Source organism: Myxine glutinosa, chromosome 14 (assembly GCF_964187855.1).
Source record: "Myxine glutinosa chromosome 14, kmMyxGlut1.1, whole genome shotgun sequence".
NCBI classification, from domain to species: Eukaryota; Metazoa; Chordata; class Myxini; order Myxiniformes; family Myxinidae; genus Myxine; species Myxine glutinosa.
This window is the reverse complement of record NC_136274.1, coordinates 70168105-70192657: the sequence shown is the minus strand read 5'-3', so window position 1 is coordinate 70192657 and position 24553 is coordinate 70168105. Positions and strand designations below refer to the sequence as shown.

The 24553-nt window shown below is 44.5% G+C and overlaps 1 protein-coding gene across 3 annotated transcripts in view; it reads left to right on the top strand.

Moving 5' to 3' along the window:
- The window catches only part of DGCR2 (DiGeorge syndrome critical region gene 2), a 92890-nt gene extending 76584 nt beyond the window's left edge, over nucleotides 1–16306 (top strand). For 2 of the 3 annotated variants that reach the window (XM_068136102.2, XM_068136104.2), the window contains 3 exons: nucleotides 4501–4653; nucleotides 4818–5057; nucleotides 12632–16306. In XM_068136102.2, coding sequence (XP_067992203.1) covers nucleotides 4501–4653; nucleotides 4818–5057; nucleotides 12632–12882 — 644 coding nt within the window. In that variant the 3' untranslated portion in view covers nucleotides 12883–16306. The remainder of the gene's footprint in view (nucleotides 1–4500; nucleotides 4654–4817; nucleotides 5058–12631) is intronic. The other variant, XM_068136103.2, reaches the window with a different exon arrangement.
- The last annotated feature ends 8247 nt before the right edge of the window (nucleotides 16307–24553 follow it).

Here is a 24553-nt window from a genome sequence, read left to right as displayed (position 1 = left end):
CACTGAATTCAACCACCAAGTACCTTTGAGGTCAACATAGGCCAAAAGGTCAACATAGGCCAAATTTCTAAAATCCTCAATTTTCATCCAATTGACTTGAAATTTGAAGAGGACTTGCATATCTGGTCACTGAATTCAACCACAAACTATATTTGATGTCAACATAGGCCAAAAGGTCAACATAGGCCAAAAGGTCAACATAGGCCAAATTTCTAAAATCCTCAATTTTCATCCAATTGACTTGAAATTTGGAGAGGACTTGCACATCTGGTCACTGAATTCAACCACCAAGTATTCTTGAGGTCAACATAGGCCAAATGGTCAACATAGGGCAAATTTCTAAAATCCTCAATTTTCAACCAATTGACTTGAAATTTGAAGAGGACTTGCATATCTGGTCACTGAATTCAACCACCAAGTACCTTTGAGGTCAACATAGGCCAAAAGGTCAACATAGGCCAAATTTCTAAAATCCTCAATTTTCATCCAATTGACTTGAAATTTGAAGAGGACTTGCATATCTGGTCACTGAATTCAACCACAAACTATATTTGATGTCAACATAGGCCAAAAGGTCAACATAGGCCAAAAGGTCAACATAGGCCAAATGGTCAACATAGGCCAAATTTCTAAAATCCTCAATTTTCATCCGATTGACTTGAAATTTGAAGAGGACTTGCATATCTCGTCACTGAATTTAACCACCAAGTATATTTGAGGTCAACATCGGCCAAAAGGTCAACATAGGCCACATTTCTAAAATCCTAAATTTTCATCTAATTGATGTGAAATTTGAAGAGGACTTGCATATCTGGTTACTGAATTCAACCACCAAGTATTTTTGAGGTCACCATAGGCCAAAAGGTCAACATAGGCCATCCTGTATCATTGGAAAACTTTTGGGGGAGGGCGGATTTTGCAAGTATCGTGCTACGCATGACGTCCTCTTGTTACTTGCAAAATCGAAGATTTTTCAAGTATATTGGTCGGTTGTGTTTGTGACTGTTTGTTAGTTTGTCACCGGCCTACAGGTCACAATTTTCAACCGATCTTCACCAAACTTCACCAAGTGGTAGAGTTGGTCAAATGCCAGAAGCCTATTGTTTTTGGGGTCAATAGGTCAAAAGGTCAACATAGGCCAAAGGTCACCAACTTTGCTAAATTTCTAAAATCCTCAATTTTCATCCGATTGACTTGAAATTTGAAGACCACTTGCATATCTGGTCATTGAATTCAACCACCAATACTTTTTGAGGTCAACATAGGCCAAATGGTCAACATAGGCCAAATTTCTAAAATCCTCAATTTTCATCCAATTGACTTGAAATTTGGAGAGGACTTGCACATCTGGTCACTGAATTCAACCACCAAGTATTCTTGAGGTCAACATAGGCCAAATGGTCAACATAGGCCAAATTTCTAAAATCCTCAAATTTCATCCAATTGACTTGAAATTTGAAAAGGACTTGCATATCTCGTCACTGAATTCAACCACAAATTATATTTTAGGTGAACATAGGCCAAAAGGTCAACATAGGCCAAATTTCTAAAATCCTCAATTTTCATCCAATTGACTTGAAATTTGAAGACCACTTGCATATCTGGTCACTGAATTCAACCACCAAGTATTTTTGAGGTCAACATAGGCCAAATGGTCAACATAGGCCAAATTTCTAAAATCCTCAATTTTCATCCAATTGACTTGAAATTTGAAGAGGACTTGCATATCTGGTCACTGACTTCAACCACCAAGTGTTCTTGAGGTCAACATAGGCCAAAAGGTCAACATGGGCCAAATTTCTAAAATCGTCACTTTTCATCCTGTTGACCCGAGCTTTGATCAAGATTGTAAATTTAAATCTTCATGAAATGGCCAATTTGCTGTATCAATGGTAAACTTTTGGGGGAGGGCGTATTTTACAAGTATCGTGCTAAGCATGACGTTTTCTTGTTATTATATTGGTCGGTTCCGCTTGTGGTTCTGTCTGTTTGTTTGTCACCGGCCTACAGGTCACAATTCTAAAGCGATTGTCACGAAACTTCACCACGTTGTATAAGTCGTCCCAATTGAGAAGCCTATTGATTTTGAGGTCAAAGGTCATCTGGAGGTCATATTTCTAAAATCGCCATTTTAAATCCGATCGACTTGAAAATTGAACAGCATTTGCATATCGAGTCACTAAATTGGGAAAGGTACTATTTTTAGGTCAAAATTTCAAAGGTCAACTCAAGGTCAAACTTCCAAAATCATCACTTTTTATCTGAAAAACCGTCGATTTTCATCCGATTGACTTGAAAATTGAACAGCATTTGCACATTGAGTCACTAAACAGGGAAACCAACTATTTTTGAGGTCAAAAGGTCAAAGGTCAACCTTCCAAAATCGTCATTTTTCATCTGAAAAATCGTCACTTTTCTTCCGATTGACCTGAGCTTTGATCAAGATTGTCAATTTTAATCTTGATGAAATGGACAATTTCCTGTATCAATGGAATTTTTTTTCTTGGGGTGGGCGTATTTTGCAAGTATCGTGCTCCGCATGACGTTCTTCTTGTTTGTCTGTTTGTTTGTCTGACTGTCACCGGCCTACAGGTCACAATTCTAAACCGATCGTCACAAAACTTCAACAAATTGTGGAGGTCGTCACAATTGAGAAGCCTATTGATTTTGAGGTCAAAGGTCATCTGGAGGTCAAATTTCTAAAATCGCCATTTTTAATCCGATTGACTTGAAAATTGAGCAGCATTTGTATATTGTCACTAAATAGGGAAACCAACTTTTTGAGGTCAAAAGGTCAAAGGTCAACTCAAGGTCAAATTTCCAAAATCATCCATTTTCATCTGAAAAATTATGATTTTTCATCCGATGGACTTGAACATTTAACAGCATTTGTATTTAACATTAATTTGTAATTTAACAGTATTTGTAGTCCCTCACTGAATTGGGAAACCAACTATTTTTGAGGTCAAAAGATCAAAGGTCAACTCTAGGTCAAACTTCCAAAATCATCAATTTTCATCTGAAAACCCATGAATTTTCATCTGATTGACTTGAAAATTTAACAGCATTTGCACATTGAGTCACTAAATCGGGAAACCAACTATTTTTGAGGTCAAAAGGTCAACCCAAGGTCAAACTTCCAAAATACATTTTCATCCGATTGACTTAAAAATTTAACAGCATTTGCATATTGCCTCACTGAATTGGTAAATGAACTATTTTGAGGTCAAAGGTCAACTGAAGTTCAAACTTCTAAAATCATCCATTTTCATCTGAAAAATCATCACTTTTCATCCTATTGACCTGAGCTTTGATCAAGATCGTCAATTTTAATCTTGATGAAATTGACAATCTGATGGATCAAATTGGTGGATTTTGTAAGTATCGTGCTCTGCATGACGTCTTCTTGTTTAGAATCTTGGTGACATTTGAGAAATTGTTTACTGCTTTGAAGCATTTGCCCCTCACTTTGGCCTTAAAATTAACACAAAGAAAACTGAGATTCGTTACCAGACACCCAGAGAGCCCTACCATGGCCCACAAGTCTACACTGCTGACACCACTTGATTCAGTCATATGGTTTCAATATCTTGGCAGCACAGTCACACCAGACAACTGTCGATGCGGTAATAGATAACCACATTCAGGGAGGCTTCATAGCTTTCAGTGGACTGTGGAAGCAAGTTTGGTCTCTGCATGGAATCAAAATGGCCACTAAATCCAAAGTTTACTGGAAAGTTTTGTTCTCAGCACTATGATATGCCATTGAGATCCCAACGCTCTACACCTGCCCCATGGCACCTGAAACAAATTCACTGGATTGCATGGAAGAACAGGGTGACGGATGTGGAGATACCATAGCATGCAAACTTGACTACGGTAGTGTTCACTTTGAATCATTTGCGACGGGCTGTATACCCAGTGTGAACAGATGATCACCGGATCGCAGAGGCAATGTCCCGCAACAAATTATCTAAAGGAAGGAGAGTCTCAGAAGCCAAAAGCTACGGTTACCAAACAGTTCCTGAAAGTTCTGCACATTCTCGTGGGGTCCTTGGAAAAGTGTGTCCAAACCCCCCCGCGCCCAGCGTGGACGGCAGCCATTTTGTATGGAATTGCTTTGTGCTTTCACATGGGACATCTGTGGAAAGTGTTTCATTTTGAGATGTTGCCTTTGCATTTTTTGTCACATTTTTTGTTGGAAGTGTCGTTTTAAAATGTAATAAATGTTCTTTTTTGTCGCCTGTCAATGTGGCTATTGTTCCTAAACAAGTCGTATGATCAATTTCTAACAATGACGTGTGACACAAAAATGTGTCGTTGACTTGACGATGACTTGATGGAATTCTTATTCTAAAGATGGCTGATATGGCAGGTTCGTCGAGTCTCTCTTTCTTATTCCGAGTGGAGATTCATTTGAGCTAATGAAGTGCTTCCTTGGTGACAGGCACGACTCTATTGACGTTTCGTGTGAACCGACTTCTCCTCTAATGTGTGCAGCCGGTGGCAGCTTCTTGGACGGGATGGCAAGTGGCATGCGTCTTATTGTAAGCTGCATCTCTTCCTTCCTCATTCTTTCCCTCCTACTGTTCATGGTGCATCGTCTTCGGCAGCGGCGACGTGAGCACATCGAGTCTCTCATCGGGGCCAATTGTAAGTACATTACCACTGGAGTGTTGTGTCAATCCATTGACCTTTTGCATTGCTTCAGGGTGGCAGATGACCTCCATCTTGCATCGTCTCTTATTTCAAAATCCTAACACTAGTTCAGACAGCTGAGTGGTGGATTGTTCGTTGCTTTTTATTCTCTCACACAGTGCACCACTTGGGGTTAGGTCGTGGCCGTATCCACGCCTTCGACTACGGACCCGAGTCTCTCGGTACAGGCTTCACCCCACTACACTTATCGGATGATGGCGAGGGCGAGGCATTCCAGTTTGCTGAACCTCCACCGCCTTACACCGCTTACAAGTCTCCAGACTTTCAACCACCTGATGACCCCCCGCCTCCATATGAGCTTGCCGTCAATAACCCCCCTCTTCCGGCTGACAATGTGGGTATGTTTCAACTTTGAATGCATGGTGCAAACTTTCTTTGTATTGCATTATGCTTACTGATAACGTGTCATGCCGCAGTTGCTGTCTGGTTAAATATTATGTTGTTATGTTTATGTAAGGAGGTTGTTTGCGCAGGGTGTGGTTCTGGTCAATTTTAATGATTAGAAACACCCATGCCCCACAGGAGCGTAATACCCACTCCCTTTGGCAGGGGTCAGTAAAGGACTTTTACTCTGCCAGGTATACTTCACAAGCTGACTTGTAATGCTACCTCCCACCACCATTGGGTGGTGCTATATGATGCACATTTGTATAAACAACTTGCTTCCCCTCCTCTCCCCCTCATGAACCCTGTGGGGTGGGGGTATATTCAATGCTCATTACCTGACAGTAGGTACCTCGAGCACAATGCAAAATTTGGTGGGGTTTAGCTAAAAAGTTTTCCATATAGCTAGAAACACCCTCTCTCTGGAATGATAGGAGGAGTGGGGGGAGGGGGGGGGGGCAGAGAGGAGGGATGATGGGGGAGGTCGGAAAAATAGGATTTTATGCTGTGGCTGGTATGCAACTCCCATCTCTCCAGCAGGGGTCAGTACAAAACAAACAAACAACATGCATTTTAAGGCCATTTTCCCTGCTAGAGCGGGGGTTAGCCTTGCGGTCCCCATGACAATCTTCTCCACAGGGGTCAGTACACCATTTGCATTGTGCCACGTGTAGAGCCGAACATCGCAAGCATCTCCCCCCACTCTCTCTCGTGCGGGGAGTGGGGTTCAATTATGTCCATTATCTGGTTACCCCCATCATGACCTGACCCCGGGAGCATGAGAGTATTGCGATCATCCCGTCTGTTGCGTCCATGTGTTTGTTTGTTGGCAGAATGACTGCCGAACGACTGTGACTAGAATTGCCAAAATGGCAGAGAGCTTCATATTGTGACTGTCTCAGACGAGTTCAACTTTGAGCTCACAAGGAAGAATATAAACTGAAAATTGGTACAGGACGATGTTTACTCACACTGCGGGCATGCCAGACTATAGAGTTGTGCCACAAGCGATGTATTGCACTTAGAGAAAATGACGGCATGAGTCAGAACCTCCTTGGAGTGAATTATATTTAGTTGTAAATTGGTGTGTGCATTGTCATGGTGTTGGACCTGCCTGTCTGTCTTTCATATATTTACCCCCAAACCCTATGAGTGTTGAGAATATAAACACGCTACCGGCTCAACGGATCACAAATTTAAACTCAGTCGGTGGATGAAGTGTACGTTCGAATCAGAACAGCGTGGGTGGAAGATGTGAGCTAACCTTGAGCCGGGTGAGCGCGAGGTAAGAAAGTGGACCCGGGCTCACAAAAGATTCCACCCATGCATGGTGTGGGCACGGATAGTGTTGCGGGGCTATCTCATTGCCTGTTGCCAAGCAGGCCCACCTCGTTCCCATTCTCTGTGACTACAACAACAACATGCATTTTAAGGCCATTTTCCCTGCTAGAGCGGGAGTTAGCCTTGCGGTCCCCAGGACAATCTTCTCCATTTTGCCCTATTTTCTGCATCTCCCCTTGTTAACCCCTTTGCCCGCATTTCTTCTTCCACCACCTATAGGCAAGTCCTTCTCGGTCTTCCCCGTCCTCTACTTCCTTCTACATTCATTTCCATCACTCTTCTCAACCAGTCACTTTCATCCTTCCTCAACACATGACCAAACCATCTCAACCTGTTTCTCTTCACAGCATCAATCACAGGCACCCATCATCTTTCGCAATTCATCATTTGTCTTCCTCTCTCTCAACGATACTCCGCACATCCACCGAACGATTCGCATTTCCACCCTTTCCAGCCTTCTGTGTGACTGTGCGATAAAAATGGGAATGGGTCCCTGAGCTTGAGGGTGGATTTTGAGGACCGGGTGTGCCGTTCCTGCCTCGAGGGGAACCTGTGATGACTTGGAAACCGTGAAGGGCTGCTTTGTTCACCCTGTGTTAGTTTGGCTCTCGGACGTACGCTCACTTCGAACTGTGAGATTAAACCTTTTTCTTTTCATTCAGTCCCTCCTCATCTCCCTTCGTTTTGTTCAGGAACCTGTGCTCAGAACAAATCGAGATGCTCACTCTCAAGGAGCGAGGCCGAGGGCCCAAATCATTCTCGATTCCCATGTGTTGTCCAAATGTTCATGGTGCATCTTGATATTTAAAGATCTAGACTTTGGTATAAATGCCCTGTGTAACCCTTGCATCTACATCTACCACTTCCGTTGCTAGATTTAAAAGTGTTCGTGTTTGTTCTTTTGCATAACCGGTTCTTCTTGTCGTTCTTTGCACATTTTATTCCCGTACAAATTGTTGAGTTTATCATCTCGACGGAATTTGTCATTTGGCTACCTCATACTTGGCATTGCCCCTCAGTTCCTTTTGCAATTCGGTGTCAGTAGTGGGATTTTGAAATTCACCTGCCAAATTGGGTGTTGGTGACTAAATTTGAGTTATTAATTGTTGAAGTGATTGCTACAGGTTGGCATGCATGTATGTAGGTAATGGCGATGCGGGTCGAGGCCAATAAACCTGATGATATTTCGAAGGGAATGAATATGGCGTGAGGATTACGAGCGCGGAAGTTGAAACACGGCAAACGCAGGAACGGATGAGAGTTGGCATTGAGAGTATGAAAGGCCAGACTGTTTGTGTGATTGCTGATATGGACAATGGCATTGAGAAAGCAGATGAACAATTGAAAGTTTGTTAGTTTCGTGGAGCAATTTTGTAAAACGGAGCCGGAAAACCAGAAGGATAGATTGGAGGTTTGAAGATTGCAGTGAAGGGCTCGCACGGTACTTTTACGCCGATTATAATTTCAATGTCAAATCAAAGTTGTAACATCTAATATGGAAATAAAAACTTTTTCCCTTAGATATTTTCAGGCCTTCTTTTAAATGTTTTCTTTTCAAAATTGGATACTTGTGAGTTCCCCCCAAAATTGATTGGCACCAGATTGTGATTGCACTCGCTAAGATCGCCAAATTGTGGCGTGTGATGTTGTACATTGAACTTATCGTTATCAGGCAGGCTCTCCTTTTCTGTTTGCTGTCGTACTTTGCAATGGAAATATGTGGAATCATGAAGAGGTGTAAAGTCGTGGGAAGCGGTGCACTGTCGCCATGGCCGTGGAATGTTTGACTGGGCAAGTGAATTCCGAGTTAGTAGCTATTTGGACCAAAAAGGAACGGCTTTATCAGGACTGGGCGTTAGAAATCATGGATTGTGATGTTATGCGGCCTGCATGCACCCCGCTTGCAGACCCTTGGGAAGACCTAACAAACCACCTGCGGAGAGTCACCCGGCCTGACATTGACCCTGGGATGGATCTCACGTGGGCCCATTGAGAAGATCTCTGTAGCTTTACCTTGAGGCTCATTCGTTACCATATGAGGAGGCGCCAGCTGTCGTACGAACACTGCTTGAGGTGTTCTTTGTACATTTTGGGGTTTGATTCGATCCTCATTCAGAGCAGAGTCGCATTGTTGAATGTTCTGCTTTTTATATATTCACATTCATGAGAGCACTAGTTGTACTGTATCCCAGAATTTTTATTGGTTGGTTGAGAATTAGGACCACCATTGGATGTTCTTTATGGAAGACCACTAGAGGAGGAGACAAAATGTACAAACGCACTAATGGAGATGTATGTAGGACGGTGTGGAACGGTCACCCACATTCGCTGGGGAGCAGGTAGATCGGGGAGGCAGTTGGCAGGAAAACTTGCGGTTTACAATTTTCAATCGGGAGACTGGCTTTGAGTCGGTAGCTTGCAGAGGCCTAAGGAGATTTCCTATAAGTTTGTTAGTCGTTGGCAGAGGCCAGACCTGATAACTGAAAGGATCAGTGATGTTATATTGAGTGTGCATGGGACCCTGAGTTCTACACCATGATGGGATATGGAGAACTTTACCCGGAGGACATAATCCCAGATTGGATTTCTTGTGCTTAGCAATGGCTGGCGAACGTGGCCCAGTTTTCCATAAAGCCTCGTGTTTTTGTTCCGATTGAGGGATCAATGGAATCGCGGGGTTCTCAGAATATATCACGGCGGATTAGTAAGGAACATGGAGCGAGGCATACACACACCTACACACTCCAGGTTTACCTGGTGGAATGAGGAGAGCGACATGATGTCTTCTCTCCCTCCGTCAATTAGGAAACATTTTCAATTGTATTGCATGTTGTTCGTTATTTATACAATTCCATTTAACCAAACTAACTTGGTAACGTTTTAATTGTGCTACATTTACTTGAGTCAAATCACAACGACGATGAATAACTCATTAGATTATAAATGCATCACTAGATAAAGCATTCTCTGTCGTAACAACGGATTGAGCCAGGAGGAGAGACGTGGGTGGTGTATGGTGTAACAACACGATGTAAACATCTAATAGTACAGGGTGACACAAAGCCGTGAGATACCCACAGGTATCAATGAGGAGAGATGTGGGAGGAAAGATTGCAAGTGTACACACCACAGCAATGGCACCACCAGGAGATGACGTATGCCTATTAGAATGCAGTTCAGAGATGAGCAAGGGAGAGCGATTGTGTGTGTGTGTGTGTGTGTGTGTACGTCTGTGTGTGTGTACGTCTGTGTGTGTGTACGTCTGTGTGTGTGTACGTCTGTGTGTGTGTACGTCTGTGTGTGTGTGTGTGTGTGTGTACGTCTCTGTGTGTGTGTGTGTGTGTGTACGTCTCTGTGTGTACGTCTCTGTGTGTGTGTGTGTGTGTGTGTGTGTACGTCTGTGTGTGTGTGTACGTCTGTGTGTGTGTGTGTGTGTGTGTGTGTGTGTGTGTGTGTGTGTGTGTGTGTGTGTGTGTGTGTGTGTGTACGTCTGTGTGTGTGTACGTCTGTGTGTGTGTACGTCTGTGTGTGTGTACGTCTGTGTGTGTGTACGTCTGTGTGTGTGTACGTCTGTGTGTGTGTACGTCTGTGTGTGTGTACGTCTGTGTGTGTGTACGTCTGTGTGTGTGTACGTCTGTGTGTGTGTGTGTGTGTGTGTGTGTGTGTGTGTGTGTGTGTGTGTGTGTGTGTGTGTGTGTGTGTGTGTGTGTGTGTGTGTGTGTGTGTGTTTTTTTGCGTTGTATTGTAATGAGGTATCACATCCACTGCTGACTGTGGGTGGCGGTCTCATACTGTGGAAACCATATTCTGTATATGTATTTATATATCCAAATATATCTTCAGTTCTCCAGCTTTCAATGAGCGCACGTAATGACGTCACTGCCATGTACATACACTCTGCCTGGAGAACTGAAGATATATTTGGATTGGTTACTCCCGGCTGCATCCAGGAGATTCCATATAATGAGTGGATACCAGAGATAATGTGCCATGTGGCAGATGGTACTTATCGCTCCCATTAAGGTACAGCATAGCTGGATGGGATACCTAAATGGCAGTTCACCACTGATGGTATGAAATCGCATAGTAACTGGTATGTGTGTGTATAAAAATATATATATATATGTGTGTGTATGTATGTATGTATGTATATATATGTGTATGTATATATGTATGTATATGTATATGTATATATATATGTGTATGTATATGTATGTATGTATGTATATATATATATATATATATATATATATATATATATATATATATATATATATATATATATATATATATATATATGTATATGTATGTTTTTTTTTTTTTTAATGTAAGCATTTTCTACAAAGCAATGAAATTTCAAACCCTTTGGCTGTTTTATTCGTTTGGTGAAACGTGGTTCACCAGAATGAGCTCTAACAGCCATGTATCTGGATGGATAAAAGGCAACGAATGTGAGTTTGGAAAATGGAAGTTGGTTATGAGAGGAAAGCATTGACAAGGCCTCGATCATACATACAAACATCGTAATGTACTTTGTTGTTGTTGTTGTTGTTGTTGTTGTTGTTGTTGTAGTAGTATAGCCCCGGACAGTTCTCTCGAACAAGCCCGCGGCACGGAGACGGCCAATTGATCTCCCGGGTGCGACCCAGGGATCCCCCACATCCAGCATGGTGTGCCCCCACTTTCACGAAGTCGGGGCCGCAACAGAATTAGAGAGAGTAAGAGAGGTCGAGGAGAGGGAAAGGGATGGGATGGGATGGAAGGGGAGGTGATGGGATGGAAGGGGAGGTGATGGGAGAGGAGAGGAGAGGAGAGGAGAGGAGAGGAAAGAGAGAGAGGAGGAAAGAAGAATAAGAAACAGATAGAGGGTCGGTCCATGACCGTGACCGCTCTGCCCTGACAAATCTGGGCAGCAGAGAAGAATGGGGAAGACCTGGTCCCCAACTTGCATCGGGGGGTACAACCACCGCAAAGAGGCGTCCTCGATAGTTGTGTACAAAGTAAATTCGCATGTTGTCGACTTGTGCCCCCTCGTGAATGAATGTAAAACAGTGATTTATTCACCAGAGGTTTACACCGCCGATTGGTCTTCACTTCTGAAGGACCGTTGAGATGCTTTTCTCCCCTCGTCTCGTGTTGCTATTACCGCAGGTGACTTGAAAGTTGGTGTCACTGCCTGGATAATAATCCTAATTCTTGTGTCGAACGAGGGCATGCGAGAGTGTGCACGACCCCGTAAGCCCCTCTCCAGCCCCAGAGTTAGTGTGGTGTTTCATGCTGCTAACAGGTGGCTTCAAGCTAAAATTGGCCACCTGCTTGTATGATTGACCTACGGTTTACTTTGACCATTTGATGTTCATACTGTTTAATGGACTCGGGTTGAAACGTTTGCCAATTTTATTTGGAGATGCACAAACTCCACTCAAGAAGGCAGACGTCTGGAGGATAATTTACGGTTTTATACAGGGGGTTTGAGAGGAAGAGCTTCAGGAAACATGCAACGGAATATTTTGAAATTTACGTGAGTTATCTAAACCGCACTTTTTTTTTTTTCATAGCTTGGCCTCTCCGTGCAACCAGTTTATATTCGCTCCTTTGATTCAAAATTGATGTTGCACAATAAGCATTGCAATAATCTCCAATGCAGTTGAAAAGGGCATTCCTATGATCCGGAGTCACACTTCCTGTCCTGTGCCACTGTAAAGTGAAACGAGGAGTTTGGCCCGGTTGCGTCGAGCTTATTATACGGTTGGTTCATTGTCCGACAGGACGATATAGATGTGCTACGCTTACTTTTGATCTGTTCCGTCTAGCCTTGGTTTAAATTATTGGCCCGACTTCCGTAGGCGTGTCTTTGCATCAATGTGTGCACCGTCCTGCGGAATGGACGTTAAGCCGGAGAACCCGTCTGTCAACACTGGTCGCATCGGTGAATATTAAAGATCCCACGGTTTTTTTCCCCCGTGAAGAGGAGGTGAGTTATCGCCAGGATGCTGAACAAATTACAATGTCTTGCCCCCTCACATTCAGGAAGCCTGGCATCAGCGGCACAACTGCAGTTCTCAGAGAATCAAACTCATAGCTGACTCCAATATGCATACGGCCGAAATTGATTCGGCCCATTGTGTTATTCGTTGCGTATAATTTGAGGTTACTAAATGTTTTCACTTCTTTCCAAATCTTACAGATGGGGACGTGCATGCATGCTCTGCTGCCAACCAGACTCGTGTAGCGGCACAGGAGTTTGGCGTGGAAAACGAGATGAGAGTCTGCCCCTCGCTTTCCGAAGGTGGCGTGGCATCCCTCATCGCTGAAGTCCATGTGAGCAGGGACTCGAATGGTTTGAACGGAGCCGAGACTTTGGTGCCACCTGAGCTCCGAGTGATCCGAAGCCAGAGCAACCCTCAAAGTGCCGGTCGCTTTGGCACGGCCGTGTGACGGTATTTGTTGGGGGCGATCATCAAGAAACAAACAGTTGTTCAGACGGTTAGATATCAAAGCCGACTCGCTCACTCGCAATGACCACTTGAGTTGATACTTTCTACAACTCTTGAAGAGTTAGAGAAATGTACCCTCTCATTTTATGACGAGAGCGTCTTATCCCAAACTCTTTTTGGGTTTAATGAACACTCACTCATTCTACTGCCTCCGCACCGGCAAAGCACCGGCCGTGCAACTTGCAATCGGTCATGCACAGGAGGCCGTTGTGCGATGGAGAGTCCATCATGAGCTGCCATTTGCTTCACCTTGTGTTTAGATGTCTCCGATGATGTTGGCCTGGTTATTTTATAATGTCATTATAACACGTTACAACCCGATGACTTTCTTCATTGACACTGAGGACTGTCTCGTTGGCAAACGTAATCGGATACGACGGTATCGCGTTCTCCGAAAGCCATTGTCGTTCGGGCTTGTTGTGCATTTCGGGGGACCGGTCCTGATGAAGCGTTCGTTCTCATTTCCACATTGTAGATACAAACCGGTGGAGTGAATTACCGCGTTTACCGCGTTGATTGTGCTCCTTCTGAAATATGGCACGCGGCTGTATGAACGGTATCTCTGCAACCGGAATTGGTGCATTCGCTTGCCTCTCAGTGGATGTTATGATTGAAATGCATTTGAAATCTGAACGAGTAACAGGCATCTCAATTTTGTGAGTGGATCTTCCCCTAAATGCTACGGGTGCTTTCATTTTTAGCAGATAGTAAGTTCTCTCCGATCGTGTGTGTGCCGCGTGCTCGCCAATCATCCGGCTCCAGGTTGCTGCGAGCGTGGCACATCAGCATTTGGTATACGTCGTTCCTGGTCCAGCAACCCGGCTGTCGGCAGACCGGGAGGTCGAGCTCGTACGCTATGCTTTGCCATTATTACGTTCTTATACTGTCGTGCCCAAAAATATTGGCACCCGTGCTCTTTTCTCAAAGAATGCACCATTTCTTCCAGAACATTGTTGAATTTAAAAAATCTTTTGGTGTCCACAAATGTATTTCTTTGGTTTGCAGTGGAACAAAACAAAAAAAAGGTGAAAAAAAATACTAAATCTTAGATTATTCTGCACAGAAATCCTAAGATGGCCTGGACAATATTATTGGCACCTTTTAGAAGTTGTTAGAAATAATTCGATTTCAAGCAGGTGATTCTCCTCTACTTTGGAATTGAACTCACTTGTGGTGAGTTGCAGGTGCCTGCAATATAAAAAATCACTCATTCAGCCAGTTTGAATCGAGAAAAGGAGTCATTCTGCTGTTTTGTGTCACTGTATGCACCGTAATGAGCATGGAGAAAAGAAAGAAAACCAGAGAATTGTCTGAGGAGGTCAGACAAGATTGCAGCCAAGCATGGACAATCTCAAGGCTACAAGTCCATCGCCAGAGAGCTTGATGTTCCTGTGTCCACCGTGCGCAATGTTATTAGGAGGTTTAAGGCCCATGGCACTGTAGCCAACCTCCCTGGATGTGGCCTCAAGAGAAAACTTGATCTAAGATTGCAGCGAAGGATTGTTTGAATGGTGGAGAAAGCACCTTGATCAACTGCCAAACAGATTCAAGCTGACCTTCAGACACAAGGTACGACAGTTTCAACTCGCACCATCCGTCGCCACCTCGATGAAAGGGGGTCCTATGGTAGGAGACCCAGGAGGACCCCACTGCTAAGAAAGCCCGACTGGAGTTTGCCAAAACACACGAGAATAAGCCAAAATCCTTCTGGGAGAATGTCCTGTGCACAGATGAGACCAAATTAGAGCTTTGTGGTAAAGCACATCATGTCTATGTTTACAGAAAACATAATGAAGCCTTCAAAGAAAAGAACACCTTCCCTACAGTCAAACATGGAGGAGGTTCAGTGATATTTTGGAGTTGCTGTGCTGCCTCTGGCACTGGGTGCCTTGAATGTGTGCATGACATCATGAAATCGGGAGATTACCAAGGGAGTTTGGCATGCAATGTTCAACCCAGTGTCAGAAAGCTGGGTCTCCGTCGAAGGTCATGGATCTTGCAGCAGGACAATGACCCCAAACACTCTTCAAAAAGCACCCAGGAATGGTTCAAGACAAAATGCTGGACTGTTCTGAAGTGACCAGCAATGAGTCCAGATCTAAATCCCATTGAACACCTCCTGGGGAATCTGAAAACAGCAGTTTGGAGAAGGCACCCTTGAAATCTGGGAGAACTGGAACAGTTTTCACAAGAAGAGTAGGCCAAACTGCCAGTTGAGAGGTGTAGGAAGCTCATTCATAGCTGTATGAAGCGCTCGACTACAGTTATATTGTCCAAAATCTGTGCTTCCAAATATTAAGTCTAGGGTGTCAATAATTTTGTCAATGCCGTTACTTTTTATTTTCTGATTTAAAAGGATATATGAAGTTCTGAATCAAAAACAAAGTTTCTGTAATATTAACAGTGAAATCAAGAATTGTGGAGAGCAAATACTTTTGTCAATTTCAACTTATTTTTAGAGAAAATTGTGAGTTATTTGAAAAAAGTGCAAGGGTGTCAATATTTTTGGCCACAACTGTAGATACGAGTTACACTTGATTTCTTTTCAGTGCTGTACTCTCGTCTCAATGGCGTCTCGTCTGCTTTGCGCGTGCGATCGAGACCGGTGTAAATATTCCCACAGATATTCCACGGCACGCACTACGACGAGACCTTCCTTGTAAATTAACGAACCTTTCCCAGGACAGAATGTATGTAATTAGGCACCGACCTCGTGGACGTCCACACAAAAGGCCGGAACATGCCCACAGCGACCCGCCTGCCAGCCATGTGTTTTGCCCCCTCGATCGAGTAAGCTTTTCCTAATGGCATTTTTCCAACGCAGTAGTTACACTGGATAATATGCATGGAATCGGTCGTGGTTATAATCCGAAGTGGGTTTGAATGTCGCAATCTCTGCTGCTTTGTAAAATGACTGCACATATCCGGGCAAGCATACCTTATGAGGAAGTGAACGCAAAATGTGCAACCACATCCACACGTTGCTGTCGTCCAGGTGGCATTTCTCTGTCGCGGTTCCTTTTTATTTTATTTTATTCTTTCTTTTTTCCAGTTTACTAACTGGAAGAGCATCTATACTTGTGGCTAAATCGGCCTCGGTGGTTGTGTTTGATTTACAGTAGTGTTCGTGCACGTTTGAATTTTGTTTTGTCTGTCCGTTTTTCTTCTTTGCTTGATTAGTTTACACTTCCTCATGCTTCTGAATGCAGCATCATCGGCTTTCATCTCAATCGTATTACAATTAAGTTTCTGTTTTGTTTAATTCCTCCTTACATGTAAATGAATTGCAGCGTTTGTACATATCTTCATATGTAGTGTGGTTGGCTTATGTCTGTGTACCTAACTTGAATAAAGTTTCCACTCTTGCTGGTTTCTACTTTTCGATCGGTCTCCCAGCATATGATGCTGTCCTCGCTGCATGACTTCATGGAGAAATGGATTTGCTTGCATATGTGACCCCCTTTAGTTGGTCCGACAGGTGCTGCACGACTAGCACACTTTACTTACGCTCTGTCTTGTCTAGTCTGGGTGAAATCCTCGGCCCGACAATGATACAAACTGTCCGATTGGTGCTTCACGGGCAGAGCGTTGCATCACACAGTGTGCCGTCTGTCGGGTGGGCGTAAAGCCAGGCGTCACATCCGAAAGCATTAGCTGATGGACGTTGAAAGACCCCAAGACGTTGCGTCATCGACACCCTGAACCACCTTGAGAACCACCTTTAGAGGCTATTTTTCCCCGCAGAGCAGGGGTTGGCCCACCGTGGTCCCCTTTTTGGGCACCGTGGCCGGATGCCCTTCCTGCCGCCAACCCTGTTGGTCGCCTCTTGCGACACACAGGGAATTACCAGCAATCTGGTACTCAATTTGTGACCTCAGAAGGATGACGGTCTGAGTCAACACCCCCTGGCATTAATTCAGCGATCGACCAAGATTCAAACCCAGGATCGCAAGCCAACACCCGAACCGCTAAGCCAACACCAGGCTATCATCGACACCCTGAACAAACCAGAAATTCCTACCCAAATGTGCTCCGTTCAACACCGGGCCAAACCAGACATTTCGTGCACATTTTGGCTAAAAACGATCCCCGGGTGACCACACAAGGTCAAAATAATTGGGTCCTTTAAAAGTAGTTGTAGTAGTAGTAGTGGTCATGCTTAACATATTTAAAAAGGTGACCATCAGAGGATCGCCTCTCCTGCTATTCACCTTCCTGGACTTACATTACCTGGACTCTTCTTCACTCGTCTGTTTCTCCTCTTATGTATCCTGTTCTTCACTCTATGCTTACTTTGCCCGTCTCCCTTTGCCGAGAACTGGTCTCCCGACACCTCGTCGCTGTGGTGTGCTTGGCCTATATCTGTGCACCAAATATCAATGTTTCCAGCTAACCACAGTTCACATTTGTAGGTATTTAATTGAGGGATATCTCTTGTTTACCAGAGAACAAATGTTGAAACTGAAACGAGCTGAAATGCATCAATATTGAAATCTGCACATTCTGGTAGCTTGTAACTGTTGGACCTCTGGTAGCTTCTAACTGTTGGACCTCTGGTAGCTTCTAACTGTTTTTTTTTGTTGTTTTTTTTTGTTTTTTTGTATACAATATCGAGGCTCGTGAAAGAGCGAACATTAATCACACAGAAAGCCAAACAGACACATAAAACAAATAACATCGGGAGCGGTAGACAAGATGGGGAGAGAGGGGGAAGGACACAAACACAACATTTGAGAGCAGGGACCGAGAGACATGGAGACATCGAGAGAACTGTGGGAGGGAGAGGGCTTTGGGGGGGAGGCATGGGAAGGGTGGGGGTGGGAGAGGTATAAAACATATGGACACTGCCAGGACTTCCAGGAAAGAAGTTGGAATTTCAAACAAGGTGGATCTGGGGTGAATTAGTGGGGGTAGAAAAGATCAAGGTTTTGGATGGGGGAAGATAAGAGATGGTGGTGAACAGCTGTTTTAAAGACCTGGAGGGAGGAGTGTGATTGAAGTGAGTGTGGGAGTTTGTTCCAGAGGTGAGCAGAGCGGGAGGTGAGCAGAGGTGAGCGGGAGAAAAGAGGAATGAAAGAGTGAAGGTGAGCAGAGAGCCGAGATTTTGGCAGTTTAACCATCAGAGGGTGGCTGGCAGATCTTGTGCGACCTGTAGGAATATTTGGGGGACAGAGCACAGAGAGAGCTGGGGGAGCAAGGCCGGAGAGGAGTCGGTAGAAGACAGAAAGACCACCTACCTGCCTGCGGTGAGTGAGTGAAAGGCCCTCAGAGATAGCTTCATCGCGGGAGATTCCAATGATTCTGAAAGCTTTGGATTCAACAGCGTGAAGCCGAGCCAGGTGTGAGGCAGGAGCACCAGCCCATAGGGGAGAACAGTATTCCATTGAGCTGCGGATGAAAGCCTTGTATGTGGTGAGGAGCTCAGGTGTGCCTAGGAAGGACTTCGCACGACGGAGGATGCCCAGTCGGCGACTGGCTTTGGAGGCCAGCTTGGAAATGTGATTTTCCCAAGAAAGATCATGGCAGATAGTGAGACCCAAAAGCTTGAGCGACAGAACTTCTTGGAGAGGATTGTTGAGAAAGTAGATGGGAGGGTTGTCCAGTCGATCTTTTCGGAGAGACATAGTAAGAGTGTGAGATTTGTCAGGATTGAAAGACATGTTCCACTTGTTTGACCAGTCTGTGATTTTGTCCAGGTCTTCAGAGAGTGAGGAGGCTGCAGACTGCCGATCTGAGGGAAGAGGAATGGAGCGGCAGAGAGTGGAGTCATCAGCAAAGAGATAGAGAGGATTTTCCAGAGAGTCGGAGAGATCATTGATAAAGACCAGAAAAAGCACAGGGCCCAGCACACTGCCTTGGGGAACTCCAGCCTGAACAGGAAGGGGAGATGAGAGAAATCCATTCAGGGCCACACGTTGACTATGACTAGAGAGGAAGTCCGCAAGCCATGCATGGAGATTTCCATGGATACCATAGGAGGAGAGTTTGGTGAGCAGAGCTGGGTGCCAGACCGTATCGAAGGCACGTGATATGTCAAGGGAGACAGCTCTGATTTCCTGTTTGGCATTGAGGACCTCCATCCATTGTTGAGACAGCAGAAGCAGCATGTCCAGAGTAGAGTGACCTGGTCTGAAACCAAATTGATGATCAGAGATCAAGCCATTGGAGAAGAGGAAAGATTTCATATCCGAAGCAATGATGGAATCCATGACTTTGCTGATAATTGGGAGCAGGCTGATTGGTCTGTAGTTGCAAGGATCTGTTTTTGCACCTTTTTGTGAAAAGCGGTAATGTTTGCTGATTTCCAGGATGCTGGCAGATGACCTTGAGCAAAAGATAGGGTGAAAAGAACAGAGAGAGGGTGAGATAGAGCGGCAGAGCAGGATTTTAGGACCCGTGGGCTGATGCCGTCTGGTACAGTTGCAGAATCAGAGTCGAGGTTTTGGATCACTGGTAGCTTGTAACTGTTGGACCTCTGGGAGCTTGTAACTGTTGGACCTCTGGTAGCTTGTAACTGTTGGACCTCTGGTAGCTTGTAACTGTTGGACCTCTGGTAGCTTGTAACTGTTGGACCTCTGGTAGCTTGTAACTGTTGGACCTCTGGTAGCTTGTAACTGTTGGACCTCTGGTAGCTTGTAACTGTTGGACCTCTGGTAGCTTGTAACTGTTGGACCTCTGGTAGCTTGTAACTGTTGGACCTCTGGTACCTTGTAACTGTTGGACCTCTGGTACCTTGTAACTGTTGGACCTCTGGTAGTGTTGGAACCCTGGTAGCTTGTAACTGTTGGACCTCTGGTACCTTGTAACTGTTGGACCTCTGGTACCTTGTAACTGTTGGACCTCTGGTACCTTGTAACTGTTGGACCTCTGGTACCTTGTAACTGTTGGACCTCTGGTACCTTGTAACTGTTGGACCTCTGGTAGCTTGTAACTGTTGGAACCCTGGTAGCTTGTAACTCTTGTATCTCTGGTAGCTTGTAACTGTTGGACATCTGGACCTCTGGTACCTTGTAACCGTTGGAACCCTGGTAGCTTGTAACTGTTGGAACCCTGGTAGCTTGTAACTGTTGGAACCCTGGTACCTTGTAACTGTCTGACCTCTGGTACTTTGTAACTGTTGGACCTCTGGTACCTTGTAACTGTTGGACCTCTGGTACCTTGTAACTGTTGAACCTCTGGTACCTTGTAACTGTTGGACCTCTGGTACCTTGTAACTGTTGGACCTCTGGTACCTTGTAACTGTTGGACCTCTGGTACCTTGTAACTGTTGGACCTCTGGTACCTTGTAACTGTTGGACCTCTGGTAGCTTGTAACTGTTGGAACCCTGGTAGCTGGTAACTGTTGTATCTCTGGTAGCTTGTAACTGTTGTATCTCTGGTAGCTTGTAACTGTTGTATCTCTGGCAGCTTGTAACTGTTGGACCTCTGGGCCTCTGGTAGCTTGTAACTGTTGGACCTCTGGCACCTTGTAACTGTTGGACCTCTGGTAGCTTGTAACTGTTGCTGCGTTTTTGCCTGAGAAAGAACTGCTGAAATCTATCTTGTTTCTTTCTGATGTCTTTCTTCCTTTCACATTTATTTCTGCCTTTTTCATTTTTCTCTCCATCTTACTATAATTCACCAAATGTCCGTCCGTCCGTCCATCTGTCTGTCCTTTCGAAGGTACCGCAAAAACAGCTGAACCGATCGCAACGATGTTTTGGGTGGGTAATCCTGGGATCTCCTGGAGTAAAATAGGCTATTTAGTTTTTCCAATTTCAGCTTTGGTCTCCAGCATTCTCAGGTTTGGATTCCCACATAACATTCGCGTTCGCATAACGTTCATTGTGACGATGTTGTTTTCCTGGGTGCCGCGCAAACGGCTGCACCGATTGCTGCACAGCTGCACCGATCGGACTCGTTGACCTCGGACAAAGACCTTTTATAAGGACACGGGTTGAATCCCTGCTTGAGAGAATTCCAAATCCCTCCCCGCCATCACGGCCGTCTCTCCAACTCACAATCCCATGAGATATGCGGAAAGGACGACCCAAAACCAATATAAACATCATTAAACATCATTCGTATATAAACATCATTAAAAGTAAAAGTTTTCCCAATTTCAGCTTTGGTCTCCAGCATTCTCAGGTTTGGACTCCCGCATAACATTCGCGTTCGCATAACGTTCATTGTGACAATGTTTTCATTGTGACGATGTTGTTTTCCCGGGTGCCGCACAAACGACTGCACCGATCGCTGCACAGCTGCACCGTTTCAGATAAACCGGTAAAATGCCTCCCAAACGGAAAGCCTCATTAACGAAAATGTCAAAGGAAGCTGTTGCAAGAAAGAAGGCTCGCCTAGACGAGGACTATCGGAGGCAGGAACAAGTACGTAACAGCTGCACACCAGTCTCGGAGGCAGTCCGAGGAATACAGATCTGGTGAACAAGGACGTGACACAGCTGCACACCAGTCTGGGAGGCAGTCCGAGGAATACAGATCTGGTGAACAAGGACGTGACAACTGCACACCAGTCTAGGAGGCAGTCCTAGGAATATAGATCTGCTGAACAAGATCGTAACACAGCTGCACACCAGAGCGCTAGGAAAGTCCAGCTTAAAGTGGCTCTAACGTAAAAGAGGATCGGAGCAGTGTTTGATGTCCAGCACTTTGAAGTAGCTGACTATCCAGCAAAGTAGCAAGGTCACAAGCTGCCAAGTCTGTATGATACAGGACGTAAGTGCCCCTTCTGAAAGGCCCACTGCTGGAATGACGAACGACCTGGATTCTGCTGTGAGAAGGGCAAAATTGCAATTCTACAAATACTGTATAGATGTAATTTGATGATAAGCGTGTGATAGAATATAACGGATGTTTATATGAATCGTTTAAAATAAAATAAAAAGCCTTCAATTTCTGATACTAGCAACAGTACCCGCCCTATGGGCGGGGCTTCAATTGGGAGGCCCAAATGAAAAGGCAAAATCTCAGAAATTGAAGGCTTTTTTATTTTAAACGATTCATATAAACATCCGTTGAATCATATCACACGCAAATCATCAAAATCTAAACAGTACATGGACGATCACGTACCACGTACATCTCGCTTGCTCTCATGTTGTCCCGATAATGATCCTTCCACAGGTTCACCTACGGAAACCTTGTTACGACTTTTACTTCCTCTCGACAGTCAAGTTCGCTCATTTTTTCGGTTCACCGGTACGAGCCGAGAACGGCCCGTGCAGGGGCTGATCCGAGGATCTCATCAAACCGCCCGATCGGTAGTCGCGACGGGCGGTGTGGACAAAGGGCAGGGACTTAATCAACGCGAGCTGATGACTCGCGCTTACTGGGAATTCCTCGTTCGTGGGACACTGTCTCAAGCCCCAGTCCCCATCACGGATGGGGCTCAGCGGTTTACCCGAGCCTGACGGCGAAGGGCGAGGTACACGCTGGCCCGTCCGGTGTAGCGCGCGTGCGGCCCGGACATCGAAGGGCATTAAACGTTCATTAAAGGATTTCGAAACGAAAAACATTACGAAATTACGTTCACACCGTCACGTCAAACACTACCGTGAACACATACATCGTCAACATCGTCACAATGAGAACATTGTCACAATGAACGTTATGCGGGAGTCCAAACCTGAGAATGCTGGAGACTAAAGCTGAAATCGGGAAAACTAAATCGCCTATTTTACTCCTGGAGATCCCAGGATTACCCACACAAAATATCGTTGAGATCGGTTCAGCAGTTTGTACGGTACCTTCAAACAGACAGACGGACATTTGGTGAATTATAGTAAGATTAATCAAGGGAGGCGCAAAGAGCAGTACAGAGTTTCATCAGAATACCTTGCAGCACCTACCTGCAATGCGTGAGACCACAGGTCTGCACTATGGATCGATCTGATGTCTTTATCACCATGGAGGATTAAACCTCAAGGTCGTGTTCCTCCTCGACAGCTCTTGGACATTTTGCACCAAAATGAAGTTTTCTTCTTCTTATTATTAAAGGTTTTTGTAGAAAAATTAATTATATAATTATTAGGTTGTTTGTGACCCCCTCTGGTTGAGCTGTTGACTACATTTGAAGCAAGTGAGGCTGCAATGTTGGTCTTCTCCATCGGTCCGGTGAAGTTGGGTTATTATTGGTATGAAAAAGGATTCGAACAAAATTTGCTCCGTGGTCATGCAAAGGTGATTATACCTCGTTGATGATGGACATTTGCTCATTTTAGACATCGTATTCGAAGAACAGCTTTTGATGTGATAAATCCAGATGGTTCAGTGTTGCTTGAACCGTCTGTTGAATCTGATGTGGATCACCTGGTTAATTGTATTGCTAATCGTGACACGTATGGCAACCGTTGTCGATCCAACACACCTGTTGAGGTGTTGCAGAAACGGTACAAGCGGTCGCGATAACAATTCGATGTTGTTGTCGTTTCCTCATACAAGGGCAGGAACACCTGGAACACCGATGCTTTAACCTCCTTTTTGTACAAACAGGAAAGGAGTTGAAGGGTTAAAATATCAACTTTATTGTTTTCACACCGTAAGTTGTTAAATTATACTCCCATTTGGTTTTATATTTTCGAATGTAAGGAGGAGTCATCTGTCCCCCAAGGCACATTAGCCTTCCATCCAAGTCCTGACAGGCCAGGAATCACTGCAGTTCCCTCTGCTGAGCCCTTCATCACGTGACTTTATTGATGCTTGTACCTTGTACCACGCTTGTACCACCCACCACCTCATGGTATGACACATGACCATGGAGACAGCATGTCTGACTACTTTAAATTGTTTCTTGTTTTGCAATTCCTGATACAGTTGTATTCCAAACCGTGAAAATGGATTGGAAAATAATTTTATACATTTGTTACCTGCGCCACCAAAGGTGGATGGAGGTTATGTTTTCACCCCTGTCTGTCTGTCCGATTGTGAGCAAAATATCTCAAAAGGTTGTGGACGGATTCGGACGAAATTTGGCAGAGATGTAGCGTATGTGACAAAGACGAAATGATTCGATTTTGGTGAAGATCCGGATTCGGATCCGGCTAGTGGAATTTTTAAAAGTGATTCTTCACCATTGAGAGATGGGGCCAAAAACGATACATAGCAGGATATGTCAAAAAGTTGTGGACGGATTTGGACGAAACTTGGTGGACAGGTTGAGTGTCTGACAAGGAAAAATATATTCGATTTTGGTGAAGATCTGAATATGGATTCGAATATGAGAATTATTTATTTTTTCAAGTGATTCTTCATCATTGGGACATAGGACCAAAAACTATACATAGCAGGATATCTCAAAAAGTTATGGATGGATTTGGACGAAACTTGGTGGACTGGTTGGGTGTCTGACAAGGAAGAATATATTCGATTTTGGTGAAGATCCGGATCGGGCTAGTAGATGTGATTGACAGAGCAGCGTTAAGGAGTAATAAACCGGTTTTAAAAGTTCCGAATCCGATTTCTGAGTTCCGAACAATCTCGAAGACTGTGAAAAGTTTCATGATGATTGATTGTTGAGTGTAGTGTATTGGTTTCTCAACCAGGAGGAAGAGAATGAGAACGAGGACAAAGGGGGTGCAGATCAATGACAATAAACAAGTATCAACAAGAATG